The 19,299-nt window shown below is 50.0% G+C and overlaps 1 protein-coding gene across 7 annotated transcripts in view; it reads left to right on the top strand.

Annotated features, from left to right (window-relative positions):
- FHAD1 (forkhead associated phosphopeptide binding domain 1) overlaps positions 1–17,322 on the top strand; it is a 117,752-nt gene extending 100,430 nt beyond the window's left edge. For 3 of the 7 annotated variants that reach the window (XM_084784910.1, XM_084784908.1, XM_084784907.1), the window contains 6 exons: positions 33–128; positions 550–770; positions 1,751–1,916; positions 7,055–7,123; positions 9,752–9,805; positions 16,068–17,322. In XM_084784910.1, the coding sequence (XP_084641036.1) occupies positions 33–128; positions 550–770; positions 1,751–1,916; positions 7,055–7,123; positions 9,752–9,805; positions 16,068–16,178 (717 nt within the window). In that variant the 3' untranslated portion in view covers positions 16,179–17,322. Of the gene's footprint in view, positions 1–32; positions 129–549; positions 771–1,750; positions 1,917–7,054; positions 7,124–9,751; positions 9,806–16,067 lie in introns of those variants that run through there. The other 4 variants (XM_084784911.1, XM_084784909.1, XM_084784906.1 and 1 more) reach the window with 3 other exon arrangements.
- Positions 17,323–19,299: the final 1,977 nt, after the last annotated feature.

Genomic DNA, 19,299 nt, shown 5'->3' with positions numbered 1-19,299 from the left:
GCCGAGAGTTGTTCGTTTCTCTTTTATTTCAGCCTCAGAATGGCCTTTTCAACTCGGGCTCCAGCTTGGCCATGGAGAAGTCAGTGAGAACAGATTCCTCGGAAGCCTTAGAACTCAGTGAGAAGCTGGTGTGTGTGAACGTGTCAACCCCGCCCTTCCCCTTCCCTTTCCACACAGCACTGACCAGTTAACCACAGGATCCTTTACTGAGTATCAGCCTCTCAACTGTATTGAGTTGTTTTAATAACTCGGCAAGACCCAGCTGCTACCCAGCATGGGTCAGGAATCAGCACACAGCCCAATTCCTTGAAAGCTCCGTCATTCTGAGTGTTAATTTCTGTTGTCATTTCCCACCCATTCCAGAAAAGACCCATTGTGCATGGCTGGGGGGCGGGGGCAGTGGAACCAAAGCCCTAACTGCAGTCACTTCCAGCATACATGTTTGCTTCCTACGACCGCACAGAAGAAGCTAGAATCAGATGTCAGCCTCCCGGTGGCCTCCGGGCGGCCTCCAGCGCTGCTCTTACCAGCCACCCGTGTCCTTTGCAGTACACCGACATGATCAGGACGCTCGGCAGCCTGATGAACATCAAGGACATGTCTGGCTTCATGTCCTTGAAGCATCTCTCACCCAAAGAGCGTGAGAAGGTCAGCCACCTCCGACAGAAAGACCTGGACCTGGTGTTTGATAAGGTCACCCAGCTCAAGACCCGGCTGCAGAGGAAAGAGGACCTCCTGAGAGGATGCGAACTGGAACTCGAGCAACTCAGGTACCACACGTGCTCCCTGCTGCTGGCCTGGGACAGGACAGAGGCCAGGATGCAGATTAAGTCGAAACACCAGTTGGAGGCCACGGCCTCCCGGAGGGAGGCTGTTCTTGAGAAAACATCAGCTGGAGGACCATGGCGCTCTAGCCTCCTGTCTGCTCTCTTGGTGTGCCAGCTATGCCTGTTAAGACCTTGACTTGTGAGGGGGGACGGAGCTCGCAGATAGAGTGCTTGCCCGGCATGCGAGAAGCTTTGGGTTCCGTCCCCTAGCCGTGCAGAAAACTTGGCACGGCTCACATCTCTAATCCTAGCACTCTCGGGAGGTAGAGTTCAAGGTCATCCTAAGGCTACACGGCATGCTCCATGCCACCCTGGGCAACATGCGTCCCTGTCTCAGCATCGCTGGAGAAGGCTGGGGATGGTTGGCTGGGTAAAAGCACGTGTCCCACAAGCGTGAGGAGATGACTCTGAATCCCCCCCAGAACCCGCAGAAAAGCAGTAGTGGGCGTGTCCACAATCCCAATGTTCCTACGGGAAGACCGGAAGCAGAGATGGGAGGAGTCCCTGTTCCGGCATACAAGACAGAAAAACAACCAAGAGGCTGTCTTAAACAAGGTTAAAAGTAACGGACCCATACCTCAGATAGTCCTCTGGCCTCCACGCATGCATGCCCACATTCACACACACAAGTGGGCATCCACACACACTCACAGGAACCTTGATTTAGCACTTGTATGACACTGAGGGTGCATCATTTTCCCAGGACTTGCAGGGCCCTGCCCACACCCTGGGGCATTGGGGGAAGGCCAGCAACTCATGCTTACACGTCCAACGTGTTCTGCCCTCTTACTCCCCAAGTCTTTGTTACGGTGTCATAAGAAGTCAACCCCCATAAGGAAGGACCTAGAGAGAGGTTGGGGGTCTTGATGGTGAATGGGGACAGTGAGGAGGGGAAAGGGGACTCTGTCTCTCCATGCACCCAGGCATAGCAAAGTGTCCGTTCAGATGTACCAGACCCAGGTGGCAAAGCTGGAAGACGATGTCTACAAAGAGGCTGAGGAAAAGGCGCTGCTGAAGGAGGCCCTGGAGCGCACAGAGCAGCAGCTTTACCAGGAAAAGAGACTCAACAGGGCTTTCAAGCAGCAGAAGGTGAGCCGCTTGGCCCCTTAGATAGGACAGCCGGGCATGGTGGCACACACGCCTTTAACCCCAGCACTCGGGAGGCAGAGATAGGAGGTCTCTCTATGAGTTCAAGGCCAGCCTGGTCTATATAGTGAGTTCCAGGCCAGCCAGAGGTATGTTGAGAGACCCTGTCTCAGAGAGAGAGAGAGAGAGAGAGAGAGAGAGAGAGAGAAAAGAAAAAAAAGGAATAAAATAATATGACAATTTCAGGAGGACCAACCCAAACGCGTCTGGTGGCAGAATAGCTTCTATGGCCACAGACCCAGCCAGCTCAGCGCTGTACCCACCTGCTGTGAGATCTTAAGCAGGTTCTTAGTTTCATTGAACCCCAGTGTCCTTCTGTATCATTTCTAGTTACATCTATTTATTTCGTTACCTGCACGAGTGTGGGTATGCATGTGCTACCACATGTGTGTGGATGCCAAAAGTCAGTTCTCAAGGGTCAGCTCTCTCCTTCCACCATGTGGGTCTTGGGGATCAAACCCAGGTTGTCTGGCTTGGCAGGAGGCGCCTTCACCCACTGAGCCCTCTTTTTATTTAATTTTAATCTACACGCATTCATGCAAGGGTATCAGATCTTGGATTTACAGACAGTTGTGAGCTGCCATGTGGGTGCTGGGAATTGAACCCCGGGTCCTTTGGAAGAGCAGGCAGTGCTCTTAACCACTGAGCCATCTCTCCAGTTCTGCCCCCTCAACTCTTGCTAAGACAATACAGATCTCAGGCTTGGATCAGGCTGACAAGGAAATTAACCCCCTGCCACTGTCTCTTCTTGACCCTCAGCAGGCTAGACCCAGGGTTCCTGGTACAACCATAATCCTGATTTTTTTTTTTTTTTTAAACGGAGCCTCCGTGGGTTGAGAGACCTGGGCTGGGGATGTAGCTCAGTTGGTTGAATGCTTGCTTGCCTAGCATGCACAAAGGCCTGGGTCAGATCACCAGTCCTACGTAATCTGGGTGAGGTGATGTATCTCTGTGAGCCCAGCTCTCAGGAGGTGGAGACAGGAGGGTTAAGCATTGATAGGCACGTTTGGGGCCCACCTGAGTCACATGAAACGGGTCCCTGTGTAAAAGAAGAAGGAAAAATGAAAACAGAGTGTTGAGAGGTTTTCCCAGGCTCATGCAGTGGCTGGTAAATAGGTCTGCGCCATGACCCCAAGTATCTCCCCTTAGACCTGTGCTATATGCTGGGCTGGCCCCAGGATCCTCCTTGTAACTGTGATCTTTCCTTACTTTGGAGCTGCATGCCTATATGCCCTTGCATATACGTATGTGTGGGTACATGTGGATATGTGAGTATTTGCATGAATATGACTTTGTGCATAAGTATTCATATATGCATGACAGTGGACACGCTCAAATGTGTGTATATGTGACAGTGTTTGCATAGGCATATGCATGACTCTTGTGTGCGTGTACATCAATATAGATGTGACACCGTGTGTGTGTGTGTGTGTGTGTGTGTGTGTGTGTGTGTGTGTGCTCTGAGGATGCCAGGCCATGAAAAAAGGATACCCGTCGTCCCCATCCAGGAAGCAGTACAGGGAGGGGGAGGAAAGTCATTGTAGAGAAGCTCACCCCAACCCCAACAGTGAGAGCAACCCCAAACCTAGCCATCTCTTTGAATCAAACATCACAAGCCTCCACACATGTGTGCCATGGGCTCCCTCAGGCTGAAGCCACAGCAGAGCAACCGTAGTAGTTATCTGAGCATGGACTTGCCAGGGCGCCCACTTCTTCCCAAGGTGCCCCCCCCCCCCCCGCCTGAGATTTGGCAGGCCAGGTCCTCAAGGATAGACACAAAACCATAGAACAGGACTTCAGAGGGGCCCCCAACAGCCCATTGTGGCGTGGCTGGCTGAAAATGTAAGGACCTGAGGATTTGCATAATCAGTGTCACATGCATTATTCACGAGCTGCCTCATTCATACATAATGAGGCCGTCCAGCCCCTTAGCACCAGACATCCTGCGTGGGCGACCCAAAATGTCCCAGTTCAACATGCGGCAGGGGGTCCCAGCAGAGCTAGGGCTGGGGCCTTGCAAATCCACGGGCTTTGTAGTATGGAGAGAGAGAGAGAGAGAGAGAGAGAGAGAGAGAGAGAGAGAGAGAGAGAGAGAAGAGAAGAGAAGAGGGGAGAGGGAGAGGGAGAGAGGGAGAGAAGGAGAGAAGGAGAGAGAGAGAGAGAGAGAGAGAGAGAGAGAGAGAGAGAGAGAGAGAGCGCTACAACACGGCCACACTGTGCTGATAAATGGCACGCTCCGCTCAGGCTCACGTGTGCCTGCTGGCTGGGTGCACTTACGCCATATTGCACCTGCCGCGTTCCACAGCTTGCAGAGGGGCTCATCCAGGGCCAGCAGGCTCAGAGAAGAACTGAGACTGACAAAAAGGGTCACAATGCCTGGCAGCCCAGCAACAGACACAGAGCTCCCTCCCAGCCCTCTGTTTCACAGTCCCTGAAACTTCTACACCCCCATTCTAATCTTCCCCACCTCCCATTGCCAGGATGGTGAGGGTGTCGTTCCAGGCCTCTGGTTTTCATACAAGGCCCGTGGCTTTACATAGTGTCAAAAACTACTGTTTTCTAGGGGAAAAGAGATTCTAAATCATCTGTCCATCCTAGGAATGTATTTTCATTTTTTTTTTTAAAGGAAGTTGGATGGAATGCAGTGGCTGGTGCGCACACGCACACGCACACACACACACGCACACACACACACACACACACACACTCACACACACACTTTCATCCCAGCACTTAGGAGGCAGAGGCAGGTCACTCTGTGAGAGTTTGAGGCCAGCCTGGTCTATGAAAATGAAACCCTGATTTCTTTTTTGTTGTTGTTGTTTGTTTGGTTTGGTTTTTGAGACAGAGTTTCTCTGTGTAGCCTTGGCTGCCCTGGACTCACTTTATAGACCAGGCTGGCCTTGAACTCACAGAGATCCACCTGCCTCTGCCTCCCGAGTGCTGAGATTAAAGGTGTGCGCCACCACACCCAGCTGAAACCTTGTTTTCAAGGGAAGGGATCTTAAAGGAAAATGTTTAAATTTTTTTTTTCAAGGAGGATTAGCACTTTTCAAAGTTTCCTGTGTAATATCATAAAGATGGACTGGTTTAGGACCAAGGGAGGGAAGTTTCCCATCTAGGGCTTCAAAACCATATTCCTCCACAACAGACAGACAGACAGACAGACAGATGACAGACACAGACACACACATTGCATGCACATGCATCCACCAATGTAGTTTTCATGTTTAAGCAATTCTTCACAACCCAGAACTTTCCAGACTCAGAAGGCACGCCTTCAAACTAACACACGTTTTCTTTCCTTTTCCTCGGTGTGTAGGCCTTGCACGGGGCACTGGGTTACGTGCAGACACGCGCTCATGCACATGTACGTCATGCGCACACACTCAACCTCTCCTATAGGCCCCTTCGCTCATCCCCTCAAGCCCCTTTGGTCTCCTAGACATTTTTGCTTCTACTCTCGTGTTATATATACATACACAATTTTATAGTCTGTGTCTGTAGAAAACCCCGGAAGAACACATGAGGGAAAACAGTTGTTATTTGTCTTTCTGAGAGAAGCTTAACTCTCTGTACCCTAACACCTTCGACTGTGTGAAGAGACTGGTTGTAAAACACTAGGAAAACCTCAGTGCTAGACGCATACAGAGCCTGGGACCTCAGAGCTCACTCCACGGGACAGGAGGGTTATGGCAGTGCTGTGCTGAGTCCTATCTTGTTTCCACATTCCCAGGAAAGGCACCTCTCTCAGAATTAAGAACTTTGGAGTCAAACAAAAGTCTGTGCCCAGCTCTGAGCCATAGTAGGTGACCACTCTGTGTCTCTGGCTTCTCAACAATGACGGTGGCAAACAAGACCCACTTTTCAGGGTAGTGGGGAAGGGGTACATATTCAGAACGCCGGCAGCACCCCGGAAAGCTCAGTACTATGGAGAGAGAAAGGCAACTCCAACAGAAGGTCAGGGCTGGTCCTGGGTCTCTTTCAGACCACTGCCCCCCCCCAAGATGAGAGCCCAGCAACATGCCCCCCGGGGGGGGGGGTGTTTCCTGCTCCCACGAAGCAGGCAGCCCTTTTTGTAAAAAGCATTCTTTTCTAGTTGGTGAATGCAGCTGGGGCTGCGGCCAAGAAAGAGCCGATACTTTCCATGAATGGCTCAGATGGGAATTTTCAATAGAAAGCTTTTAAACACTCGGGAGCTGCCCTCCCAGAAGCCTGCGAGCCCTTTCCCGGGGCCAGAAGTGTGAGAACAGCTGCTCTCAGTGGCTGCTTTGGCTGGGGGTGTAGCAAACTCCACTCCCTTTCCAGGCTCCAGCCTGTCAAATCCCAGGCCAGAGGCTTGGCTTTCTGGAGTGGCCTCAGCTAGGCACCCCCGCCCCCGCCCCCACCCCATCCCAAGTCGGTACTTTACATTCCTTGTCCTCAGGGTTCAATTCAACAGGAGGACTGGTATAAAGCCTGAGCAAGCGGGACATCCGATGATGCCTTTGGCCATCATCACCATCCTTGTGCTAATTTAACTCACTGTTTTCTGAGATTGGCTTCGGCCCAGATATCACCTTGGAGGCTCTTTGGCTCTGTCTCACTGTGGCCAAGGATTAGAAACCAATAGACATTGGGCGGGTGAGATTGGCTCCTTGGGAAAAGGTGCTTGCTGCCAAGCTTAAGGACATAAGTTCGATTCCCCAGGACCCATAAAGTGGAAGGTGGGGATGGAGTCTCATGAGTTGCCCTTTATCCTCCGCATGAGCTCATGGCTCACACAGACACTAAATAAATAAACAAGCGAGATAAAAGAAAATTTGTAAAGACGTCATTAGATGTATTGATGAGAATGGATTGAGAGGCACCAGGATGGGAGGCTGAAAAAAAAAATGAATATAGGTAGGAAATGCAGTGTGTGAATGAAACGTGCTAAAAAAAAAAAAAAAGGGAGGAGGGGTGTCCATCCTCCCACATGCCTCTTCTGATTTGGGCAGCATCTCTTAGGGACCCTTGTAGGTATTCTCCCGGATTGGACCGGGTCAGGATGGACTAAAGGCACCCCCCCGCCTCTCTCTCTCACCTGGTTTTTCACTCAGGATCGAGTTGAGGACCAAGAACAGAAAAACACAGCCTGCAGTTGCCCCGTCAAAGACAATGAAAGGCAGGTACGAACGGGCAAGATCAGGCAGCCACGCGCAAGGTAGCCCGTCCTCCAAAGGGTGAGAACCCTGCTGTACACGGCCCAGGGACGCCGGTACCCCCTCTCCGCCCTCCCTCCCAGCCTACCCCTGCCCACCGCCTACTGGCACTTTGGAGAAAGGACTAGAAGACAGGAAAAGTGTCTATCTAACTCAGGGTCCCGAAGTGAAGGAAATCCCACTGGCCTTTTGGCTGACGAAACAAAGCATCTTGGACACTAGATGGCTTAGGGGTTTGGAGACAAAGCCACGAGAAAAGTAGAAAGGGAGGGAGGGAGTGGGGAATCCCAAGTCTTCTGTCCTAAGGATAAAGTACATGGGCAAGGGGGGTACAAAGTGGACCCGGAATGCAGATGAAAGCTCCGGACTATAGCAGCAGCCTTCACTCCTACAGTTTGGGCTTTTGCCTGACTCTGGGCTTCCTGGAAGCTAGTGGGAAACAGCAATCCAGCTTGGTCCCCAGTGCACCGTGTCATCCAGATACAGCGCATGAGCTGTTCCCAGTGTTCTCCCTTCCCCCCCTGCCCCCCCCCCCCCCCCCCCCCGCCAAGGGCCTCATGTGACATGATGTGCCACATCCGTAAAAGCAGCTTCGGTGAAAAAGCAGCACCAAGTGTCCACTGAGTCACAGCCCTAAAGCAGCTCTTGATGCCCTCGCTCCCTGAGTCCAGCTCCCTGGTCCAGCTCTGCCCTTCAGGGCTCAGCTATCCACCAATCGGCCCCCATTCACACATGGCTTTGGGAGCTGTGAGCCAGGCTTCCTCAGACTCCTTGGGTCCCATGGAAGGGATGACTTGACACCCCCAGCCCCGTGTTAACCAGAGGATCTTTACTTTATCTATTTTATATGCCAGCATACTCGTGGGGACTTGGATTGGGTAAAGGGTCTGCTGCAGAGAGAGCGGAAAACCGGAAGAGAGGAACGCACAGAGATAAGGGCTGTGTGTGTGCATGTGTGCGTGCACGCGCATGTGCAGTAGTCTTCAGAGGCCAGAAGAAGGCATGGGATGTTAGGATGTCCTGGCAATGGAGTTGCAGACAGTTGGTCATAAGGCTCCAATGTGGACGCTGGGAACCAAAGTTCCAAATGGCCATCTCTCCAGCCCCAACATGATAAATATTGAACAGCTGCGAGCTCCAGGCCTTCTAAGTACAAAATACCCAGAGGGCAGCTGTCAGCTAAATTCAGGCCTCAAAGAGTTTCAGGGACAGCTGTTTTGAGAGGGCGGAAGAGACTGACAAGCATTTGATCTCCGTGTCCCAGGAGATGGCCCCACTCCCTCCATCTCCGTGGGTATCAGGGAAGCCTGGAGGGAAAAGTAAAACAGGACACCCAGTTACATCTGAATTTCGTGGGGCGAGGGGGGGGCGTTGTAGAGCTTCCTGCAGTGTTGGGGGATGAAGGCCAGGGCCCCTTGCCTGCCGGGAACACACACTACTACTGAGCTACGTACATCCTCTGCCTTTTTGAACTTCAGATAAACAACAAATAATAATTTAGTCTAAGTGTGTCCCAATATTGGATGGAGACATAGTCTCATAGAAATGTGCTTTCATTATGAAGCCTGAATGCACTCCGGCACCGCTTGCTCTGGCAGCCCACCAATGAGTATTGACGGAACACCAGCTTGGTGCCAAGGCGGGAGGGTCGGAAGCAGCTGTCACAAATAGCTGCCCACAGATGGGCTTTGGCTGCCTCGCGGGATGTATTTTGGTCCGAGGTTTTCGGTGGCGGTACATTTTGCTTTGGGTTTGTTTGTTTGTTTTTGTTTTGCCTTTAGTTCTGGTTTTTAAGTAATAAATATCTCAGCATGCTGGATTTCTAGCTTCCCTGAGAAACTTGGGAGACAAGAACACGTAAGACCCACAGGCCATAGGCGGCCACCTCCCAGGCCCTGTAGGAAGGACCCAGCCTTCCTGGTTCACACCTCATTCCTCCTTTTCTTACACCCAGAGCTCGGCAGGCATCAGTTTTTGTGCCCCACAGCTCTCTGGGAACTTCTCCCTACCAACCCCTCAGTTTACCTGCTGACATCTGAACAGGAAGCCCAGCTTGCCCCCTCACCCTGGGACCCTCTGTACCTCTGAAGGGTCTTTTTTTCTGGGAACTACCCCTGAGATAGAGGGTCTGGAAGACAGCGCGGGGTCAACAGTTCTGAGTCAGAGCAGCATGCTCTTGGCTGTTGGTGACTTCCCAACAGGCAATACCTGAGGAACAGGGCGGCCTCCGTACACCTGCACTGTGGGAACACCTGTACCCTCTGCCCCCGCCCCCCGCCCCCTGTACTGCAAGGCCCTGTTACCAGCAGAAGCCATTTTGCCCCCTGAGAGAGAAAACCCCGAGCCAACCAGTTTCCTCCTAGCTAGAATCTTAAACAGAGATTCCCTGAGCAGCTACCCAGGAGCCTTTGCACCCCCCAAAACAGCATCCCCTACCGCAAGCCTGTGTGTCATCCCCCCCCCAGCCCCCATCAAAAGGGCCCAACATTCCAAATAAGCGAATCTTAAAATAGAAACAGAAACCCATTCCTCTTTGGCACAAAAGGCAGTTACGAGTCTAAGCTAAATGTTGTCACTGTCCTTTCTGTATTAAAGAGACGCATGTTTGTAGAGATGGTCAAGAGCAAGATGCAGAGCTCAAGTCTCCAGGTGAGCCAGACAGAGAGGAAACAGTACGTTAACAGTTACCTCACATCTGCTGGTAACCAAGCACTTGGGAGTGTGGGACAAGGAACAGCAAGACATCCTATTCACTTCCTGGGCAGGGTTTATCCTAGCCCTCCCTCAGAGGAAGGGTCTGAGGATCAGAGACTGTGTGTCTCCAGCCACACGGTTAATGAGGAGACCTCCATGGAGCCTCAGGTAGGAGAAAGTGGGTGTTCCTTACTGTCTTTCAGGGCATAAACTTACCACGGTTCGGGTAAGCATTTCTCTGAAATCCTGAGGGACCGTCACCTAAAAGATTCTTTTTTAAGAGCTGAGAATCAAGACTATGACATTTTAAAATATAATCAACCGTCACAGCTGCGATCCAGCCCTTCCTGGAAATGCCCCAATCCACACTCTGGAAAGCAGAGGCGAGCTTGTAGAAGCCTGAGGCTAGACACGCTTCCTCTGTACATGAAAATGAAAAAGGAGACAAATCTGTTGTCATTTTGGGGGCACAGATGAAGGAGGCGCAATGCCCCACACACACATACACACACACACACACACACACACACACACACACACACACACACCAGACTGACACCCCCCTAACAGCCTTAGTGTCCCTAAAGCTTCAGGGACCTCAACTCAGGCTAAACCAGGAGTCATAGCATCAGCGATGAAAAGCATTTCAGGACTAGCCAGTGTAGAAAACAAAGATTTTTACTCAAGATACTTTTATATAGGCTTAAGCGCAAGGGTCAGGAGAAATAGAGGTGCTCAGAATAAAGCCAGACATACACCCAAGTGTTTGCATGGGCTCCTCAAGGGAGGGTCAGGGCTCCAGCTGTGGTTGGTTTATAATAGTCATATGTAGGGTTTTGGGTGGGGTTTGAGTTGACGGGCTTATCCCTGGGTGGTTTCCCCTGACAGACAAATGGCAGGACGACATTAAAGGCTAACCTACTGGGGTGAAGGAAGGCAGGATAGCTTGCTGTTGATAGAGTTAAGTTTTGTTTGAGAATCTCAGGCAATGTCTGCGGGGGGTGGGGGAGTGGGGGGATATGAGACCCTACCCGGGATCAGACACACACTCAAGCTCTAAGCTGCTTTGACATTAAATGCCCATACATGAAAGGAATGTTGACTCTAGGCCCAGCAGCCTTTATAGTAAATGTTGATTGAGCTGGAATCTTCGTATCTCTGTTGGTGAGAGGCTTCAGACCCTCAGATGAGAGTCCCCTGTTCCTCTCATGTCTCCGTTATTTCTATTATGCCTAACAAAATTATCATTGGGGGGAAAAACACATATTCTACATAAGAATCTTTTTGTGTTTTTTTGAGACAAGGTCTCACTAAATAACCTTGGCTGACCTAAAACTCACTATGTATACCAGGCTAGCCTTGAACTTACAGAGATTCACCTGCCTCGGTCTCTCTAGTATAGAGGCATGTGCCACCATCCTTGGTCAAAAGGAACATTTTTAAAGATCAGAAGTCTCTTTCTTAATATCTTTATCCCAAAACTAGACAGAGGGGGATGTTGGGAGGACAAAAAGTGTCCTGGGGTCAGGGGTGGAGGGTGGGGTCTCCCTTAGATCTGAGACCTTTGCCTAAAGAGGCTTCTCGTTCGCCCATAAACATGGAGAAATGCAGCTAGGTTTTGTCTAAGAACCGCCTGAGGATGTAAGGGAACAGAGATGTCTCGAGGGCCCAGATGTCCTAGGAGCGTCACGCTTCTCTGACCTGGAGATTCTGAAATGTCAGGCATCCTCTGGGCTGGAGAAAAACGGGACAAAGTATACTTCTGCCAGGAGTGCAGTCCTCCCCTTTTCCAGCCGTGAAAGCATCCCTTCAAGGTTTGGCGTCCAGGACTCCAGGGTGCAGAAAGCCTTGCTCCAGGCTTCTCACGCCGGGTCCCCTCCCTTGCACACTTGGAATCCTGAGAGAGCTAGAGTCAGCATGCCTGTGAGGTCTCTTCTGGGCTTGCCCCCGCCCCCCATGTATTTGACTTGACAGGGAAAGCATTGGAAGTGCCTCCTCTACTCAGGGCCCCGTGGCTTGGTCATCCCTCCTGGTGTTCTCTCCAGGGCCCCGTGGCTTGGTCATCCCTCCTGGTGTTCTCTCCCTTGTAGCCAACAGTCTTTTGTCACTGTTTGTGGGCTGAGTGCCGAAGCGAGCATTTTTCTAGTTTCCTATGTTCTAAAACATCTCCTAGAGACTTGCTGACTGTCTAGGCCAGGCTACCATACTGCTGGGCATAGAGAAGGATGTTCCGTGTGACATCCTTGGGTCACAGAACACAGCGTAAGGGACAGAAGCCAGACTTGCAGCAGTGCTGTCCAGGTGGAAATTATACACTAGGCTGGCCTTTTCTGGCAAACCACAAGGCCCAGCCCATTCCCAAGCAGCCGCTGATGTCACAAGGTTCCACCCTGTGACAGACGTGAGCTGAGAACCTGGGATGTTGCAGGTGACAGCAAGTGTGGAGGTTTATTGCACATCCCTGAAGGGACAATGCCACCTCCAAAAGGGCAGGCATGAATTCTTTATGTATAAATCACACACACACACACACACAAACACATATTTGAGTTTAATATACATGCATGCACAAATGTGCCCGCACAGGTTAGGCATTCCTGATCTAAAGATCTAAAATGCAAACTTCCTTAGCACTGACATGTATATATACATGGGTGCACATGAATAATACATATATATGTATATATATATACACACACACATATACACATACATACATACATACATACATACATACATACACATGAACACCATACATAACATTTCATGTATATGAAAAGGCTTAGGGAAAGACATCCATGGTGCTAGCCAGGAATAATAATGAATGAAGGGATGACAAGCGGCCCAGACCAGAAAACTCATAAAAGTCCTTGCCTTCCTGGCTTCGCCATGGGACTACTTTTTGTTGTTGTCGTTAAGGAAACACAAGTGCTAATAATTACTTTGGTCAAAGTGCCGTGAAGGCAAAGGTCAGTGGGCAGAACTCCAGAGCCTCTTTCAAGGGGTCCCACCCAGTCTGCGGCAACAGAGGTCTGCGGGGGAGACAGTTAAGGTACCAGTGACTGCTTGGGAATGGGCTGGGCCTTGTGGTTTGCCAGAAAAAGCCAGCCCAGGGTATAATTTCTACCTGGACAGCACTGTTGCAGACTGGCTTCTGTCCCTTGGGGTATATTCTGTGATCCCATGGATGTCTGACTGAAGCCTGGGTGCTGTCTGTCTGGAGGCCATCTCAGGCTGCGCTCTGCCTGGGCTCCATCCCTTCCTGTTTACGTCAGTATGTCCAAAGTCAACGGTTACCTCCTCCTCTTAGGTCAATGGCCACATCTGCTTTCCCTGCCACGTCAAATAGATAACAAAAAGTCCCTTATCCCCTCACTTTTGGCTGGCACGGGGGTGGCACCACCTGGACCTGGGACTCTATTTTCAGTGAGCAGCTTTCTGGCTCTGGTGCCACAACGGGTTGGGGCAGTGACATTTAGGAACCATCTGCAGGTGGCAGTTTTACTGAAAAATCCAGAGAAAGAAGCTCGAAGGGAAAAACATCACAGTGGGGAGAGGATCTTGGTTGCTGTCTGTTTTCTTCCTGCCTGGGTGTCAGGTCCCACCGTGGCTGAGTGGCCTACTGTAGAAATCTCAGGCTTCCTTCCCCTGGACAGATTCGGAATGCAGGCTCTCAGGACACATCCAAGGACCAGGTGTGGGAGGTGATAGGCATTCCCGACAACAAAATGAGCCAATTCAAACCCAATTAAAGGATAAAAGCAGGTTTATTGGGCCAGCTTTCAGGCAAGTTTCACCGGTCCCAAGGAATGAGGCCAGGCAAGTTGCCATGACAGAAGAGGGGTAGGAAGACAGAAAATGCGTACACAGAGAGAGGAGGGAGAGAGAGAGACAGAGAGAGAGAGAGAGAGAGAGAGAGAGAGAGAGAGAGAGAGACAGACAGAGAGAGACAGAGAGAGACAGAGAGAGACAGAGAGAAGAGAGACAGAGAAGAGAGACAGAGAGAGAGGAGAGAGAGGGAGGGAGAGGAGGAGAGGGGGAGGGGAAAAGAGGAGAGGAAGGGAGGGGAGGGGAGAGGAGGGAGCCAAAATGTCTGAATTATAGAGGGAAGAGCCTCTGGGGGAGAGGAAACCCAGCCCCTGGGCTGGAAAGTTCGAGGCAGAGGGTCTGGTATGCCAGCCACGCCTCATAAGAGGTAAGGACTGAGGGATGCTGGAAACCCTGGAGGCCAGGTAGGTCGGCTTTGATGTGTTAAATAGGCACCTCAGCTTGTCCAGACTCAGAAACCCAATCATAGGTAGCACGTGTCTACAATTCACATACAGGCTAGCCTGAGCTAGCTATCTCACCATTTCAAGGCCAGCCTGGACTACATAAGACAAAATGAAAAATAAAACAAGCGGGTGGAGGTTTGACTCAGTGGCAAGAGGACCTGGGTTTGATTCCCAACACCCACACTGTGGCACATAATAGTCTGTAATCCAGACCTTCCAACACCCTCCACTGACCTTAACCAGCACCAGGCATGCATGAGGTACACAGACATGCATGCAAGCAAAATACTCATACAAATAAAATAAAATAATGTTATTTAAAAGAAAACAAACATAGCTAGGTGTGGTGGCGCATGCCTTTAATCCCAGCACTCGGGAGGCAGAGGCAGGCGGATCACTGTGAGTTCAAGGCCAGCCTGGTCTACAGAGTGAGTCCAGGACAGCTAGGCTACACAGAGAGACCCTGTCTAGAAAAAAAACAAAAAACAAAAAACAAAAAAAACCAAAAAGCAAAAAAAGAAAGAAAGAAAGAAAAGAAAAACATTTAAGGCCCCCATCTGCCACTCCCAAGGCTAATTTCCAAGCTCCCTAAAGCAAACAGAGCTTATGAGGTAGCTTTTCTAGCTCCAGCGACTGGAGAGATGGCTCTGCATGTAACAGCACCTTGGTACCAAGCCTTGCGACCAGAGTTTAGTCCCCAGTACTCACAAGAGAGAAATAACAGACTCCTGCAAGTTGTCCCCTGACTATATGCGTGTTGTGTCATGTACGCAAATACACACACATACACACAAATAAATAAGATGTAATTTAAAAATATATATACAATTTCCCAGGATGACTCCAAATGTCTGTGAAGAAGATAGAACCCACAGCCTGGTCTCCATGTGACAAATGAAGAAATCAGAGTATGGGGGGGGGAGGTGTATGGTGACAGCTAAAACTCACCTTATCAAACCATCTCATCAGCCCTGTGTGTACGTGTGTCCTAAAGATTAGAGTCAAAGCATTAGGAAGCATGCACCTGTTTGACAGGACTCAAAAGACCAAGGTATCTATAATACATAACAAGAGGGTTCTATACCAACAAGAGGGTTACCTGCTCACAAAGGGGAGAGGTATAGATAGACGCAAAGACCAGCATCCTGCCAAAAACACGAGAGAGGACTGGATTCTGTTTACACACACACACACACACACACACACACACACACACACACACACACACACACACTGTCCACCACTACATCTCTACAGACCTCATCCCAGTCATGTGACAGAAAGTAAGTGAATGACATATCAGAGCCCACAAACCCCAATCCTGGGAGAGAGACACCATCATCCAAAAAGCCCAGCTGTGACCTGGGAGCAGCATCAGGCCTGTGGCGACCATGTTGTCCCCTGCTGAGGGACTGAGAGAGACTCAGAAAGGAGTGACAGCCTCCTAGCACACAGCCCCCATTTCAAACCTACAGTGTCAACTGGAGAAAGAGAGAAAGCGGTCCAGAGGCTGGAGAGGATACATCGAGCCTGGGGCTTGTCTCTGAGGAGCATGGCAACAACCAATCATTGTGCCTCTTTGTTCATATCTACATGTGTATGTATTTCACATTTCAAACAAAGGCTGTTCAGGGTCTGGAACTGATGGGTCATCAGCTGAGAGCCGGCACTCACTCTTGCAGAGGACTTGAGTTCGCTTCCCAGCACCCACGTCAGGCACCTCACAACTGCCTGTGACTCCAGCTCCAGGGGAAACCTGACATCTCGGGACTCCTCAGGCACCTCCATAGCATGTACTCATAGATGTACAAACACACATACACATAATTAAAAATAAAGTAAATCTTTAAACAAACAAACAAAACCCACAACATTGCATAGGCTTTTTGGGGCCCTGACTGCCTTGACAGACTTTGTGTATTTGTTCTTTTTGTTCACTGAAGGTTGGAGCCAAGAAAGCCACCCTGAAGTCAAGCCAAGAGAGAGAGACGAAGAAGGAGGCGTGCAGGTCCAGCCAGAGTCTTTCGTCTGTCAAGCCTGGTGGAAAGAACTAGAGAACGCGCCGTCCCGGGCCTCGCGTGATCCAGAGTGAGTCGGTTTGACTCGCCAGTAACAAAACACTGAGGGACTTTTGCAGCGCTTTCAAGATGGAGGCTTTGCTTGCTAGATTAATATTTTTCACAGAATGTATTTCGGAGTGTGTGGAGAGGATTTTTAAAAAAAATCTCTATAGATGTATATACATGCAAGTATATAAAAAATATGCCTATAAGCCCGGGCTCCTAGGCTTATGGGTACAGTGGCTCACATCCGGGTTATGACGTACCCAAGCATCTGCTCCTCCGAAGAGGTCCAACTGGAGCCACGGGGCAGATGTATACTTGGAGCACTTGGCTACAGTGTAATAAATTTATATCTGAGTTTATTATAATAAATTTAGAACACCAACCAATTCTATCACGTCTCTAATCCTCACCAACATTTCTATGACACTTTGCAGTTCTCAAATCATTTCTCAATTAATCCTTTCCCCAAGCCCTGTGTTCCTCCGTTTCACAGATAAGGATGCCGAACCCCAGAGAGGTTGGCCTGCCGACAGTCGCCGGGCTCGGGATCTGGGCGTGGAAGCCTGGTTTCTTTTTGGTTGTTTGGGTTTTGTTCTGTTTTGTTTTCTTTTTCAAGGCAGGATTTCTCTGTGTAGCCCTGGCTGTCCCGGAACTCGCTCTGTAGAACAGGCTGGCCTCAAACTCGCGAAGCTCTGCCTGTGTCTGCGTCTGCGTCTGCGTCTGCGTCTGCGTCTGCGTCTGCGTCTGCCTCTGCGTCTGCGTCTGCCTCTGCCTCTGCCTCTGCCTCTGCTTCTGCCTCCCAAGAGCTGGAACTAAGGGTGGGCACCACACCCGGCTAGAAGCCCAGTTTCTAATTCTGTCACATTGTCTATTCTGCCGGACCAAGATGACCCTTGTCTTCCCAGCTTCTGGCTACAGGGTAGACCAAGGACTCAGTCACCAAAGAATGCACACTTCCTTCCCCTGGTGTTTGCAGAGACCCTCCCCTCTTCTCTTGTGCCCTCCCTGTCTTCTCTCCACCACCTGAGCTCTCAACACTGACGTTTGTTCTTAGCCAGGCATCGAGCCATACCTAGGGAGAGAAGGAGCCAGAAGGCACAAACTAGACTGCTCGTTTATAATTATTTCAAAAAGCCACAATAAAAAATATTTTCAGATTCTGTTCTAGTTTCATTTCTCGTTGCTTGTGGTAAAAAATGTCCAGACAAAAAGCAACTTAGGGGGCAAAGGGGTTTATTCTGGTTCATTTTTACCAGCATGATGCTTACAGTCAGTCCATCGTAAGTCAAGGCAGGACCGTCAGATGGCGAGTCACATCACACCTACAAGTCAAGAGCAGAGAGAATGGAGCACATGCACACTCAGTTGCTTGTGCTCAGCCCCACTTCTCTCCTCTTATCAGCTCAGGCACCCCTGCCTAGGGAGTGGTGCTACCTACGGTGGCCCAGGTCACATCAAATAACATAAAAGACAAAGCCTCATAGCTATGCCCAGAGACCGAATCAAAGCAGGCATTCCCTCTTTGAGACTCTCTTCCCAGGTGATTCTAGGCTGTATCAGGTTGACAATTAAAACCAGCCATCCTAGCCGGGCGTGGTGGCGCACGCCTTTAATCCCAGCACTCGGGAGGCAGAGGCAGGTGGATCTCTGTGAGTTCGAGGCCAGCCTGGTCTACAAAGTGAGTCCAGGATGGCCAAGGCTACACAGAGAAACCCTGTCTCGAAAAACCAAAAAATAAATAAATAAATAAATAAATAAATAAAACCAGCCATCCTGTATTCTAAAACCAAACATATTCTTTATACCTGTTAAACTTTAGAGAATATAGGAGAAACGTTTTGTGAGTTATTCCACGAGAGGCATGTCCAAAGTCAGTGAGAAAGGTGAACTTCACTTGTCCTTAAGAAGGGGCTGGAGAGATGGCTCCACAGTTAGGAGCACTGGCTGCTTTATAGAGGGCCAAAGTTTAGTTCCTAGTACTCACAAGGCAGCTCATAGCCATCTGTAACTCCAGTTCCAGGGGATCTGACGCCTTCTTCTGGCCTCCGAGGGAACTGCACACACATGGTGCACATAACCATACACACAGCAACAATTATTATTATTATTATTATTATTATTAGTAGTAGTAGTAGTAGTAGTAGTAGTAGTATTGTGGTGGTGGTTTTTTTGAGACAGAGTTTCTCTGTATAGGTGTGTCTGTCCACTCACCTGAAACCACCATGATGTGAGGAGACAGAGACAGGGGGATCACTGGGGCTTTCTGGCCAGCCTGAGCTACAGAGGAAGTCTTTGTCTCGAACAAACAAACAAACAAAACAAAAAGCAAAAGATAAAAGCTGTGGTCACTGAGACGTGAATAATTGTAGAATAATAGTCTAACATGCACAGGCTCTGGGTTCCTTCTCCAGCACCACAGACAGTCAGACAGACAGACAGAAGAGAGAGAGAGGGAGAGAGAGAGAGAGAGAGAGAGAGAGAGAGAGAGAGAGAGAGAGAGAGAGAGAGAAGAAAGAGGAGGAGGAGGAGGAGGAGAAGAGGAGAAGAAAGAAGAAAGAGGAAAAAGAGGAAGGGAGGCAGGGAGGGGGGAGAGACATGGTAATATTTCTTTTCTCACCTTTCTCACTGACCTCACTTCCTGACACCTGCCGTCCTCGGAGCAACAAACCCACATCAGATTTCCTGCATCCTTGGCCACAGCGCACTGACTTATAACCAGTCTCTTTCCCTCCCAGTTCAAGCTGAGCCCGTCAGAACCTTTGTCCTTGGCATTCAGAAGTGGACACTGAGATGCCATTCAGGTCACTAGTGAGTTGGAGATGAATAATGATGCAGTCCCAGGGCTGCGGGGGGCGGGGGGGGGGAGGGGTGAGAAGCCACAGATGCTTATAGACAGCATAGGAACGGGACAAATAGAAGGCACAAGGGAACAGGCACTATCTCTGCTTAGTCGCTGCATGGCTGTCTCCTCCCTTTGCAATGCAGACTAAAAGCTAAATGTCCTGGTTTTTTCCTCCTCCCTTGCAGCTAACATGTACTGTACAGAGCCAGGCACTGAGGCAGACATCACTGTCCTGGAAGGGCTTCACTTCTGAAAGGAAAGACAGAA

The sequence above is a fragment of the Acomys minous genome (assembly GCF_964271855.1).
Source record: "Acomys minous genome assembly, chromosome: 6".
Lineage (NCBI taxonomy): Eukaryota > Metazoa > Chordata > Mammalia > Rodentia > Muridae > Acomys > Acomys minous.
This window is presented reverse-complemented; position numbering and strand designations above follow the sequence as displayed.